Consider the following 14,055-nt stretch of genomic DNA (forward strand, 5'->3'; position numbering starts at 1 on the left):
CACAAAGTGAAACACAATTTAGAGATTCGTTACACACAGACTGATGATTTTCAAGTCTTTATTTCCATTAATTATGATAACACAACATTTAGGGTTAGAATATTACATCTGATCAATAAAAAACACTTTTAATACAGAAATGTGGGCTAAATGAAAAGTATGTTTAATACCTGCTTAAAGGTTGTTATTTTCAAAAGGTACTTCTTATCTGACAAATCAATCTAATTGGAACACAGTAATTAAAGCCCAGAGGTGTCAGCACCACACTTCTTGATTCATCTCCTGTGCCCTTTAGACAGGGGGTTCCCTCTACCCAATCTTTTTTATTTGATGCTGTGAGGACTCACTTCCACTGGAAAATGTCCTGTTGTGATGTAGATGTAAACAGAAAATGTTTAAATTATAAACGTATTCCTCATAAACTCTGTTGCAAATGGGTGAAAATAGCAATCCACTCAATGCTACGTGATGTGTGTCTTATGGAATCAAGCAAAACTGTGTACTCTCATGAAAATTATTGTGATTCTAAGTACATTATTCTGTATTTCAAATACTACACACGTTGGCAAACCATTAAAGCAATGCAACATGTTACTTACCTTTTTTTCCTATTGCAGACCATTTTGTTTTTACAATATTTATGTAGTGTGAGGATCTAGGATGGACCTTATTTGTGTCACAACCTTTGATCACAGTTGTTTTTAGCTGATATCAGAGCTGGATTTTAACTTGCTGTAGGATTAATTCCAAACAGCCATTTTCTGGCAGAACCATTAGCATTAACCCCCTCCCTACCCTGTGGCTCCCCTCCCACGCCTGCTGATGGATAATGGTGCCGTATTGCCTTTGGAGCTTTATCTCCATGAGGCACGATTTGTGGAGAGACGTGGGAGGTCACGATGAGCATGCGGGGCCCCCATTTTTCTGCATCCTGTTAAAAATGTTTTAGAAAGTGAAGTCACGAAGAGAACTCACACAAGTCATTGTGTGGCAGACTGTTCATGCTGAAGTTCATCCTGGCTGTTTAAACCTAATCTCACATTTAACAGTTCATAGACAAAATAGGTTTTACTGTAAAAGATTTAACTATGAGTGTTTGACAGGACAGCAAATCTACAAACTTAAATGGACTCAAAATGGACTTTACTGTATTTGTTATATTTGCAAAGCTGCAAATCTTAAAACTGGAAAAAATGCTAATTTAAAATATTTTTATGTCATTTGCTATTCTTTGTAGATTGGTTCACACTGTAGAAATAAAAATACATGTCTTTAGCTTAGCAGAAACTGAGAGCATGCAATGTATGACTTGCCTAAATAATTACTTGTGTTTTTGTAGGTGGGAACTTGACATGGCGTTTTGGTGTGTCGGTACGATTTATGTGCGGTTATCCATATTATTTATTTCTGTACTGTTATTCTCTGTTAGAGTGTATATCCTCACATTTTTCACAAGCGCCAGTGTGTGTGCTGTTCTCCCTGCATGTTGTAATGATTAATGAGTCTGAAAGGCTGCCTGTGGGCCAAGATCAGGTGCAACAGGATTTAACTCAGCAGAAAACACTCAATTTTCCTCCTACACATTCAATTAACCCGTCCCTGCATTTATATTCCCTTTCTCTGCTTAACCTGCAGACTGATTCATCTCTGCTCAGTCAGAGAGCTTCTTTTTAAATGCCATTTTTATTTCAAGTCCTTTTGTTTTTGCATTATTAGATTAACTCTTAAATCCAAGGCTATAGATTAAAGTCCACAGTACATGAGATGGTATTTAACTCACACCTTTTTTCTTTTTTTTTTTTACCACGTAATATATATTAAAATTTGTGTCGTCATGTTCATACATACAAATATTCACATCACTGGTAAAGCTGTTTAAGAAAATGTTCTCTTTTATTGCTGTAGAATAATTTTATTCAGAAAAGTCTGAAAAATCCAGCCTTTTATTTAAGTACGTATTCAGTGTTCTCAGAATAATTTAACCTGTTTTTTTTTTTCATTTCTGTTTTACTTATTTTTTTTTTTAAGTTCATCAGAGTATCTAGAAATTATTCTAATGCTTTTGTACACATCTTTAATAGCAGAGGGCTCTGTAAGTTAAAAATTATCTGATAAAGTAATAAGTAATATAATATTACAATGTGGATTAAGAATTAGCAAATAAATGTTCCCCAGTATGTGTAGTAATCAGACAGCTTTGTTTTTTTTTTAAATCACTTGTTATGGTTGAGATTTACCAGAAACAGTATTCAGATTTCTTGGACAAAAGGCAACACCAAAGAAATGGAGATAATGTCCCTGGTTTTAGTTACATTGTATTTGCTGAAGTAGATTAAACGGCAATACCAATGTAACAACAAAAATTTGTGGAGGTTTAGAATAATTTTTAAGCTCTTGATATTATCTTCTAAATCCTAGCAAATTATTGTACTTTGTCAGTCTTTAAAATGGAAGATAAAATGAATTAACCTGCTTTTGTTTGGATGAAAAAGCAACATTAAGCATTCTGGTTGTTTGTTGTGGGTTTAGGGTGATTTTTGAACTAATTTAGTAATCGAATAATCGTTAACAGACTCTAAAACATGCCATTTGCTGAAAGAACAACCTACTCAAAACAGTAATTAGGCCAAAACTGTACAAATAATATATATATTTTGCTATATCTCCTATTAGGCACCTTTTGCTATCTGATTAGTAATCAAAAAAATAGTCAATATATTAATCGATTAGCAAAATAATCATTAATTGCAGCCCTAGGTGTTTTCTGGAAGTGGCACGATTTAAAGTATTTTCTGAGTTACTGCTGGGGTGGAAGATTGTAGGTTTTTTGCTTTTATGACAAGTCGACAGAGAAAACTTAAACATTAGTTGAGGATTAAAATATGCTGATTTGCCTGTTTTCTTTCTATAAAAGGATTATCTGCAACTGAATGCAATCATCTTTTAACTGTCATAACATACTTGCTCAGGGGGAGGGATTCCTGCTAATTTCAGTCATCTACGCTATGGTTTGGCATTCCATGATTATAATTGTGGTGGAATTGGATTAGATTGGTATGAATTGGATTGATTAGATTATTTTTCTATATAACTGGATATGAATTTAACCTGTCTTGTAAAAAACCTTGAGATGACATTTGTTGTGAACTGGAGCAATAAACTCCTCCAGCTGAGATAGGTTTTTGGCCCATTATACAAAGTCAGCTACTGCAAACCCACAATGGGGGCGCAGATTTTAAATGTAACCGTCAGATCAGGGGAGTCGTTGGGTCGAGCTTGTATTAGTTCAGTCCATTGGTCAAAATAGAACCAATTTTGTTTGAAAAATATTGGGACAGTAATTCACACCTTTTGTCACCACTTGGCTAGATTACAGCAAAGGGCTTTCTGTGTTTCTGTGGGGGTTAGTGGGTTCTCGTTCCCTTAGCTACAGAATGCTGTTTCAACTCTTCAAATGACACATTTACCCCATTTTAGCTTCACTCAGCTGGCTGTCCCTATATAATAGGATCCATTTAAAGTTCTTTTATTTATTTTAAAAGCTCTCTATGATCTAACCCCATCCTACCTCTCTCAGCTTCTGCAATCTCATACACTATCCCATTCTCTCAATTCAGCTGTTTAGCACCTCCTGAATGTGCCTAAAACAAAGCAGGAGCTTAAAGGGGGCCGTGCTCTTGCTGTAGCAGCTCCTGAAATGGTGAAAAACCTTCATTTGTATAATAGACAGCCCTCTTCTCTGTATGTTTTTATGCCACTTCTTGAAACTCATCTCTTTGCTCTGGCCTTTGACGCCACGTGAGATGCTGATTTTACCTTATTTTAGTTATTTGATTCTGTTACGGGTCTAACCTGTTTTTATGCTCTGGAGATATTTGTATTTTATACCATGTGTCTGTCTTTTGCATTTTGTTTGATATATTTTATTTGCTCTTCTGTTCAGCACTGTGATATTCCAGGTATTTTTGTCAATATGATTTGATGAGATTGGATCTAAAGAAATTGAGCTGAACTGCTTTGGCATCATCTTCTACAAATTGCAGGTTGGAGCTTCAGCATGGGGTCAGCATACCAGTTTCACAGCTGGAGGGTTTTTGTCGTGGTTTGTGCCCTGCCATGTGTGTGTGCTGTGGTGGCTCTTACCTTCATGCCAGAAAGCCCCAGATACTACCTTGAGGTAATGAGCCTTCTCTAAATTACACATTACATAATGTGTTAGTCATTTCTACAACAATGTTGTCCACAACTGTTTAAGATTATGATTTTTTAAGTCTTTGCGACAAATGAAGAGCGTATATACCAGTAGATATTTGATCAGACTTAAACAGTGTGAGTCATGCACAACTGTTGAAGAAGCACAAGCATAGAGATCTGTGACAGTAGGTTGGCTGCAGGAGGATCACTATCCTTTGAAGCAAAGTGAGTCACCACAGTCGTGACTCTCATCACTGAGATATCAAAGGACTGTTTTCATGTACAGTAATTGCTGATGTCAAGTTGTTGCTGTGAGATGGGTCCCTCAAATGTGTTTCATCTTCCCCGTCAGTCGTTTTTCTCTCCTTCCTGACAGGTTGGGAAGCACGACGAGGGCTGGATGATCCTCAAGCAGATCCACGACGCCAACATGAGAGCACGTGGCCAGCCAGAGAAAGTCTTTACTGTGAGTGCTTGTTATGGATGTTTCACAGTCTTGGCTGGGTTTTCCTATGCTTAAGGAAGCAAAGAGGCTTATTTTCTGCCACCACAGGGACAGGTTTGAATTCTTTCTCCATGCAGGATGATGTCTGATTTACTTTGGGGTCTAAAAGCTGTTTCTTGACATTCAGACTTATTTGCTGCATGAGCTGCACTTTGAGAAAGCTGCTTAGTCAAGACAAGTTTCTTGAATTAATTCTGCACTACATACGCATATTTTAGGCTCGTCACTGATATTCAGCATTCAGTCTCATGAAAATAACTAAATATACTATATAAGAAACTCAAAAATGTAAAAATGTGTAATTGGTACTTTTGTACTTTTTTCCAACACTCTAACAACTAGGTTAGAAATTACGATAAATGTAAAATCAATTTACCACAAAATTCGGTGTATTTTATTAGGATTTTCTGGGATTAACTAAAATAAAGTAGTGGAATATGAAGCAAAGGAAAAGGATACATGTTTTTTAAACACTCTTTACAAAAGTGTGGTATACCTTCTTCTTTACCCCCCTTTAATTTGAAACCACTAAATAAAATCCAGTTCAACCAGCTGCCTTCATAAGATACCTTAACTAAATAGTCTAGTTTTTTCTCACTATTCACTGCTTTTCTGTGAAAACCTTATGGTGCGTTCAGACCGAACGCAATTTGAGCGTCGTGTTTTCATGCAAACTCTATGGTAGACGGTGTGTTGTGATGCGTTTCGTGTGTCGAGCGCTGTGCGTTTTGAGATTTCAAGCGGCAGATGCTACAGTTGGGAAATCTGAACTTTTGGAGGCAGCGCGTCAACCAATCACAGAAGAGCAGCTTTGTAACATAGTGACATATTTTATCATGGAACAGAAGGACCATTTTACTATTTACTAATCATAAACCATGCCTGAAAGCTGAAAAAGAAAAAGGATACATCAGGATTCTGAATTACACGCAGGCGGAGCACTGTATTTAATTGCATCCTAAACCAGCTCATCGCACATAAAATCAGCTGTTCAGACACACAAACATTTCACTCAAAACACACAAAACAATACCACCATGACCATGAAACAGCGTGTTTGGTTCTGACACTTATTGATGGACCTTAACCGCGAACCAGCATCTGCAGTAGGAGGGAGCAGGCAGAGAGCAGCTGCCCGTAATCAGACTGTCTGCCTCGGATCAAACGGGAGGAAGTCCCGCTGTAGAGCAGGAATATCCAATATAAAACTAACTTTACCGCGGTCAAACGTTCACAGTTTTTTAAAGTCCTTGTCCCAATTATTGCCATGGCTGAGACAAAAACCTCCTCATAAAATTGGAACTTCTTCTGGCAAACTCTGGAGCTTCTCCAGTCCAAACAGGAGCATCTCTCTTTGCTGCTTCTCATGTCAACCCCATCCGAGGGGAGCGGAGCCGCAGAGCCTAAAACGAGCCAGTGAAACAAGAGCATTAATGTCGCAGTTTGTGCCAGTCCTGTCATTATTCAGCAAATAAAGCCAAGCCACTTTCTCGATTGCATCTACCATGGTACACAAGAGACTGGCAAAGGAAACTGACCAAGGGTTGCTCCTTCTAACACGCGTCTGTCCACACTTTGCTCAGACTCGTTTAGAGCGTTTTTGATGCGCGTCTAGAGCGTCTGACTTCAAAGTGCACAAGCAAAACGCACCATAAAAGGTTTGTTGGAGAGCATTAGAGAACAAAGAACATCATTAACGAACACAGTAGACAAGTCAGAGAGAAAGTTGTGGAGAAGTTAAAAGCAGGGTTGGGTTATAAAATCAACACCCTAAGCTTTGAACATCTCAGTCCCTCAACTGAAAATGGAAAAAGTAAAGCACAACTGTAAACCTACCAGGCCATGGCTGTCAACTCAAACTGTCAAGCCAGACATGGAGAGCAGCCAAGAGGCCCTTGGTTATTCTGGAGAAGAAGAAAGCAATAAAAAGTCTAAGTTTGTTATGATTCTGCACTGGTTGTCTGCATCACCTCTGTCTGGCTGCTCTGGGCTGTAGCTTTTAGGAGGATTGGTTTTACCTGCTCCTTCCCAACCAGCTCTCTAATTACTCCTCATCTGCTCCCCCTCTGTTCCTGCCTTTATATACAGCTCTCTGACAGACAGTGTCAGATTTTTGAAAGCCTATGTGTGAGTGGTGTGCAGCGTTCCTTCCTTGCCTGTCTGCCTGATCTGATCTCGTTTTGATTCACGGATTTCCCTTCTCTGCCTTGCCCACGTTGGATACTTCATTGGCTTCTACTTTCTGGACAAATGGCCTTGGTTCTGCCTACTGACCGACCCTCTCTGCCTAACCCTCCAATCCGTATGACTGAATCTGCTTCCCCATTCATGACCTCATGTCTGTGCCCCGACCCACGGTTCAACCGTCTCCCTCGGATCCTGTCGCCTGATTCTGTCCTCCTGGCTCTGACCTTGTTTCTGTCCCCTGACCACCGCCTTCTACTCAGTCACTGGGTTTGCAAACCTGACAGCCAATGTGACCTAGCCCTGCTGCCTCCTGACAATCATGCTGAGGAGCCAAAATTCAGTTTCCTGATCCTCTCACGGATTCTGAAAAGAGGTTCCTGTGCCTACCGCTGGTGGTTTCCTGCCGAACGCCTTCCAGAAAGATCAGTAAATCTTTTAAAACTTATTAGTTGTGTCCGGCTGAAATTTTGGGTCTTCTGAACAACCCGTTACAAAGTTGCAGATTGCCACAAGCCATGTAGGGGACACAGCAAACTGGAAACTGGTGCTCTGGGCAATGTAACGTTTTGGTCTATGTGCAAAATGAGCTATCACTGAAAATCACTCTGAGCACCACAGTGACACACTGTGATGGCATTATTATGATTTGTGGATGGGTTTCTTCACCAATGGCAGGGAAGCTGCTCAGACTTCATGGGAAGAAAGATGGATCTAAATTAGAGGCTGTCAGAAAAGCTGTAAGAAGCTACAGATACCTTCAGACTGGGGTGGAGGTTCACCTCCCAGGAGGACAACGACCCCAAACATACAGCCAGAGCGGCAATATAATGATTTTAGATTGAAGCATATTCATTTGTCAGAGTGGCCCAGTCAAAGTCAAAGTCCAGACCTAGGTGGAATCTATGGCAAATCTTTTCAATATTTAACTGTTCTGGTTTCAGGACAATGTGACAAATGTGAAAAGAATGCATGAAGACTTGTGCAGAAGAATTAGTCCCAAACTCTAAACTACAAACTATGACTCAGGGTGGACCCGTGTTAAACTTTCATCTAACTCCCTTCCTCCCTGCAAGCATTTGGTTTATAAAAGTACTGATTTATCATATACAAGGTCATACATCCCTCCTGACCAGCTTGAGACAGCAATCCATTACTTATCGTATCTGCTTCGGTCTTAGAATCCAACTCCAACTTAAATAAACGGATCACTTGCTCTTAGAGACATGTTACAAATCAAAACTAAAAAGACAGAGATGACAGACCCTTTTCTGCGGTGGTCCCCAAGCTCTGGAACAGTCTGCCTTTGAAAATCAGAGCCGCTCAAACTGCTCATCAATTAAAGTCTCTGCTTGAAATTAATTTATTTTCAATGGCTTTTAACTCTAGTTTAGCAGGACATTTGTGTGTTTGTTTTGCTACCTTTGAGTGATTTTCATTGTTTAGTTGTTGACCTTTTATTATGTAAAGCACTTTGGTCAATTGTGGCTGTTTTTTATAGATGTTCTACATAAACTATGTTGACTTGACTTGACATTATTACAAAAGAAAATATTGAAATTGTTATTTTTCTTGTAATACCATAACATTTATAATGATACTGCAAAATGGGTTTTTGCTGTAGACCAACTATTTAAAGATATTCTAAGACATAGAGACATAGAGCACAAACCTGGACTTAACTATGGTACTGTAAATATTTATGCTACTTTCATGACTAATTTAACAGGTAAACAGGATAAAAATCCCTAGACAGCTGGATGATTTGGTTGAAATGGAATCAGAATCTGGAAACCCAGTTTCCAAAGTCTTCTTCAGGATAAAAGCTGAAATACATGGGGTAAATATATTTGCTTCTCATCTTCCTCTTTTCAAATCCCATTTGTCACAATATAAATGTAAAACATATTCTTGATTTTTTTTTTTCATTTTCTTTTTAGATATATCTAAACCTCATGAAGTGCTTCAATTACCCTATGAAGGAAAACATGATGCGACTGGCCACAGTGTGGTTCACGCTGTCGTTCGGGTGAGATATTCTACTGATACGATGTTTGTTATAGAAAAAACAGACAAGTTATTATGATTCAGATAATAGCTCCAGGGCCACATCACAGTTCTGTCATCTTGATCGCCCTGCTGTGCAAAGGTTGCGTGATCTGGAGATAAATCCCAGACTGTGGGTCGATAAGGATTCATTTGAAAGTCGTAAAGGTGTAAAAATAAACCATAATAGTGCTTTTTAAAGAAATGTTGTCTGCTGGTCGTACATCATCTGCTTGTCTTTCTATATTTTTTTATCAGGCCTCAGTCTACCCTCAACAATGTTTGGCTAATTACTGGCAGTTGATATGTTGCAAAAGCAGTGTCTTTATAATTGCAGGTATTATGGTCTGTCTGTTTGGTTCCCTGATGTCATCAAACACCTTCAGGCAGATGAATATGCCTCCAAAGTGCAGATCCACATTAATGAACGCATTGAAGGCTTCACCTTTAACTTCACCCTGGAGAACCAGATCCACAGAAATGGCATCTTTATCCATGACCAGTAAGATGTCAGCTTATCTACGGGAGTACTAGTTGCTAAATCTTTAGGAAGTAGTTATATTTAAGTATGAGCATACACTGTATGTCCACTGTACACATTAGTTTTATGTTAACCACTGTACCAATGCTGATTAACCTATTCATAATATTATGGTTCTTATTCAGATTCGTCAATATGAAGCTTAAGTCCGTCACCTTTATTGACTCCACGTTTCGTAACTGTTACTTTGATGATGTGACGTCGGTGGGTTCGTTGTTTAAGAACTGCACATTTATTGAGACGTACTTCTTCAACACAGGTGAGAACTTTCCTTTATTTTAAAAATGCTGTGTCCCTTGTACATGCTGTGTGCAAACAAGGAACAACTTTGCCTTGCATGCACATTATGCTTACTTTATGTCATAAAACTCTTGATTGACTCTAGCACCTTACCAACAAAGCCTGAGTAGCAGGCAACAGAAAATTACAGCACCCCCCACACTGTTTGGCATCTATAAGAAAGATGTGGAAAAAGTGTAATTAATTTTTTACTGCATTTTCATTTTCTTTCTTCTATATTGTTTTTTTACAAAATAGTCAAACACTAATTGGAATCCCTCACAATATTAATGAAAAATGCAACTGAAGCCTATTTTTATTTTAAACTTTACTATTTTAAGTTGATCAGAGTTTCTCTTGAGTTTTTATCAGTAATTCGTAACTTCCTGTTTTTTCGGGGTACAATAATGACACAACACTGAGGTCCATTTTTCTCAACCACTCCCTAATATGGGGAAGATAGGGGAACATACGGTATACTTGCAATGCACATGTGAGTTGATCTTTACAATGTCAGATCCATGTTTCTTGTCCCACCATGTACAATGAGTAACATGATAAGGAAAAACTCTTCCAAGCTGACTGTTGGAGAACTGCTGATGAACCTTCTTGTCACCAAGTCTCAATAACAACCATTAAATGCCATTTAAATGCCAACTTGTTTCCTGTCTTACCATCACAAAAATAATCATTTGGAGTTTGCAGAAAGCTGTTATACTTTAACTGGAACCATGTGCAAATGATCCTTAGGTGGAGAACCATATGCCCACTGTATGGTGGGGTTTTCTGCAATGCTGTGCATCTTTTTCTTTTCCAAAGGCCCTGGGACCATTGTTAGAGTGTATGGTCACATGAACTCTTTCAGATAAAAGTACATTTTAAATAAAAGTTGTTGAGTCTGCCAGTAAACTGAAAATGGGTCAACATTGGACCTTGCAGCAAGATAATTTAAACAAAACTGCAGCCTAAGCAACATAGAAATGGTTCTTCCATGGCCATCTCAGACCCCAGATCTAAATCCTGTAGAGAACTAATGGAGTAAGCTGAAGAAATGCTTGCATTAAAGGACATTCTGGAGAGATAATGCAAAGAGGAATGGTAAAATACTCCTCTTTCTGTATGCTTTGCTTTTCTGAAATGTTCAAAAAGGTCAATGCCTATTTTTCCAAGTGCAGGAGTGGGCATTAAATATAATGCTGATAAGAACTTTTTTGAGAAACCACAATACTTCCACAATGCATGAATCTATAAAAATAGATCATCTTTGTAAAATCTACTATCCGGCAGTGTGAATGTCATGGGCAGTTCACACATATCAGTTTTAAACTTTAGATACAAGTTTTGGAGTATTACATTCTCTGATCCGGATGTTGTCTCTTTCTGGAAAATTTGTGCATGTCTCAACAAAACAAGTCCAAAAGGTTTTTGACAAAAACATGGGATCTTCCACATTTTCAACAATGTTTCAACAACTGGAATCAAATTCAAATAAGCCCATATTTTGTAACACAGGGACATGTTTGATATCTTTTAACTGCATTTTTTCCATTTCATTATAAGATGACTGCCATTTTTTGAAATTACCATTTGCACAACAATGGTTGTTATGTTTTGCCATTTCTGCTCGTCAGATCACCAGGTGTCCATAAGTTTTGGTTTGCTTCGTTCTCTCTGTAGATATCGATGAATCTAAGCTGGTAGAGGGTACTGAGGTGATCAACAGCACTTTCACCCACAACAAGACAGGCTGCCAGATGACATTTGATGATGACTACAGCGCCTACTGGCTTTACTTCATTAACTTTCTGGGGACACTGGCTGTTCTTCCTGGCAACATTGTGTCTGCTCTTCTGATGGACAAAATTGGGCGTTTGTCCATGTTAGGTAGGAACACGGGTTGGATGTATGGTTGGTCGGTCATTCTTTTAGTAAAGTTAAAACCAGATATTTACATGTGCTGAATAATAAGACACATAATGTTTTTTTCACTCATTTGTGTTAAATCTGCCCAAGCCTTTCTATTTCTAGGTTGGCCATCAAAATGATTTGTATTTGCTAAATTCCAGAAAAACGAGAGACCGATTTTGTTTATTTATATTTCTCTAAATTCAGACGTTTACATAGGTTACTTTACTATTTTGTAGAATCACCTTTAAAACTCCACCTGTACAGAGCAGGAGTTTGGTCCGCATTGCCGGCATTAAGTCGGACCTGTTCCCGGTGCATGTTGGACTCCGGCAGGGCTGCCCTTTGTCACCGGTCCTGTTCATAACTTTTATGGACAGGATTTCTAGGCGCAGCCAAGGGCCGGAGGGGGTCTGGTTTGGGGACCAGCGGATTTCGTCTCTTCTTTTTGCAGATGATGTGTTCCTGCTGGCCCCTCTCTAGCCAAGACCTACAGCATGCACTGGGGCGGTTCGCAGCCGAGTGTGAAGCGGCTGGGATGAAGATCAGCTCCTCCAAGTCCGAGGCCATGGTTCTCGACCAGAAAAGGGTGGCTTGTCCTCTTCAGGTTGGAGGGGAGTTTCTGCCTCAAGTGAAGGAGTCTCGGGGTCTTGTTCACGAGTGAGGGGAGATCGACAGACGGATTGGTGCGGCTGCCGCAGTAATAGGGACGCTTTGCTGGTCCGTTGTGGTGAAGAGAGAACTGAGCCGAAAAGTGAAGTTCTCGATTTACCGGTCGATCTACGTTCCTACCCTCACTTATGGCCATGAACTTTGGGTCATGACCGAGAGAACGAGATCCCGGATACAAGCGGCTGAAATGAGCCTCCTCCGTAGGGTGACCGGGCACTCCCTTAGAGATAGGGTGAGGAGCTCGGCCATCCGGGAGGGGCTCCGAGTAGAGCCGCTGCTCCTCCACATCGAGAGGAGCCAGTTGAGGTGGCTCGGGCATCTATACTGGATGCCTCCTGGAGGCCTTCCTCGGGAGGTGTTCCAGGCACGTCCCACCGGGAGGAGGACCAGAGGACGGCCCAGGACACGCTGGAGGGACTGTGTCTCTCGGCTGGCCTGGGAACGCCTTGGGCTCCCCCTGGAGGAGCTGGAGGAAGTGTCTGGGGAGAGCGACGTCTGTGCGTCTTTACTGAGTCTGTTGCTCCTGCGACCCGGTCCCAGATGAAGCAGAAGATGACAATTATGAGTACCTTTAAAACTGTAACATTGGTTCCAATGTCTTGGAGAGGCTTCTCACAATAGCTTGTTGGAATTTTGGCCCATCTTTGCTGGTGTTACTGGTGTAACTGAGGCAAACCTTTTCTGCTCTGCCCACAATTGTCCTATAGGATTCAGATCAGGTCTTAATGATGTACAGACTTTGTTGTGCTAAAGTTTCATTGCAACTAATTCGGCAGTATGCTTAGGCTCTATGACCATTTGGATCTGCCCTAGCTTTAACTTTCTGAATGTCTTGAAATGTTGTTATATTGCACATAGTAAAAATATCCCTGCTGTGCTTCACAATTATGGTATTCTCAGGCTTGCAAGCTTCATCCTTTTTCCTCCAAATGTACCAGCGGTCATTAGTGTTCAAACACTCAGGTTCATCCGACCACAGAAGATTTCTCTAAAACCTTTATCCCTAAGTGTATTTTCATAATATAATCTAGCTTTTCATGTTGTTATTGGAGAAATTGCTCTTTACTCATTGAGTACCCTTTCAGTCCAGATCAGTAGCTACAGGACATTTTGCACAGTGAAATATGACACTTTCTTACCAGTTTCAGCCTGTATTTTTAAGAGATCTTTTGCTTTTGTTCTGGGTTTTCACCCTGAATCTAGGTTTGAATCTAGGTTTATTAGCTCTTAACATCCCAATCTGGGCTTTTCCCACTTGTTGCCAGTTGTTTGCTCTGACATTATTGTAACATTTAGCAAGTAGAAAAGAAATTGGTAATATTAGTTGGCCTAAAACTGGAAAGGTTTTGCATGACTTAATTGCACACAGTGAAGAAAATATATCTGTAAAAGGCTGGTTCTTCACTGTAGATATTGGCAATGAAATATTAAATGGTATGATTATTAAATGAATGACATTGTTTTATATGTGAACATCTATTAGGTGGCTCCATGATCCTGTCTGGCATCAGCTGTTTCTTCTTGTGGTTTGGCACCAGTGAGTCCATGATGATCTTCATGTTGTGCCTTTACAACGGTCTGAGCATTTCTGCCTGGAACTCCCTCGATGTGGTCACTACTGAGTCTTTCCCCACTGTCAGGAGGTAAGCAGAGAAGTTAATTCATTGATGGACAGCCAGATAAATCAAAAGAAACGTTTTAGTTAATTGATGATTCAGAATTTTGTTTA

The 14,055-nt window shown here is 39.7% G+C and overlaps 1 protein-coding gene across 1 annotated transcript in view; it reads left to right on the plus strand.

Annotated features, from left to right (window-relative positions):
• sv2ca (synaptic vesicle glycoprotein 2Ca) overlaps positions 1 to 14,055 on the plus strand; it is a 51,472-nt gene that overhangs the window by 31,006 nt on the left and 6,411 nt on the right. Inside the window, exons 5-12 of the mRNA XM_047382684.1 lie at positions 4,044 to 4,177; positions 4,571 to 4,660; positions 8,613 to 8,723; positions 8,824 to 8,912; positions 9,267 to 9,431; positions 9,596 to 9,729; positions 11,427 to 11,633; positions 13,810 to 13,969. Coding sequence (XP_047238640.1) covers positions 4,044 to 4,177; positions 4,571 to 4,660; positions 8,613 to 8,723; positions 8,824 to 8,912; positions 9,267 to 9,431; positions 9,596 to 9,729; positions 11,427 to 11,633; positions 13,810 to 13,969 — 1,090 coding nt within the window. The remainder of the gene's footprint in view (positions 1 to 4,043; positions 4,178 to 4,570; positions 4,661 to 8,612; positions 8,724 to 8,823; positions 8,913 to 9,266; positions 9,432 to 9,595; positions 9,730 to 11,426; positions 11,634 to 13,809; positions 13,970 to 14,055) is intronic.

This window comes from Girardinichthys multiradiatus, chromosome 12, assembly GCF_021462225.1.
Source record: "Girardinichthys multiradiatus isolate DD_20200921_A chromosome 12, DD_fGirMul_XY1, whole genome shotgun sequence".
NCBI lineage: Eukaryota > Metazoa > Chordata > Actinopteri > Cyprinodontiformes > Goodeidae > Girardinichthys > Girardinichthys multiradiatus.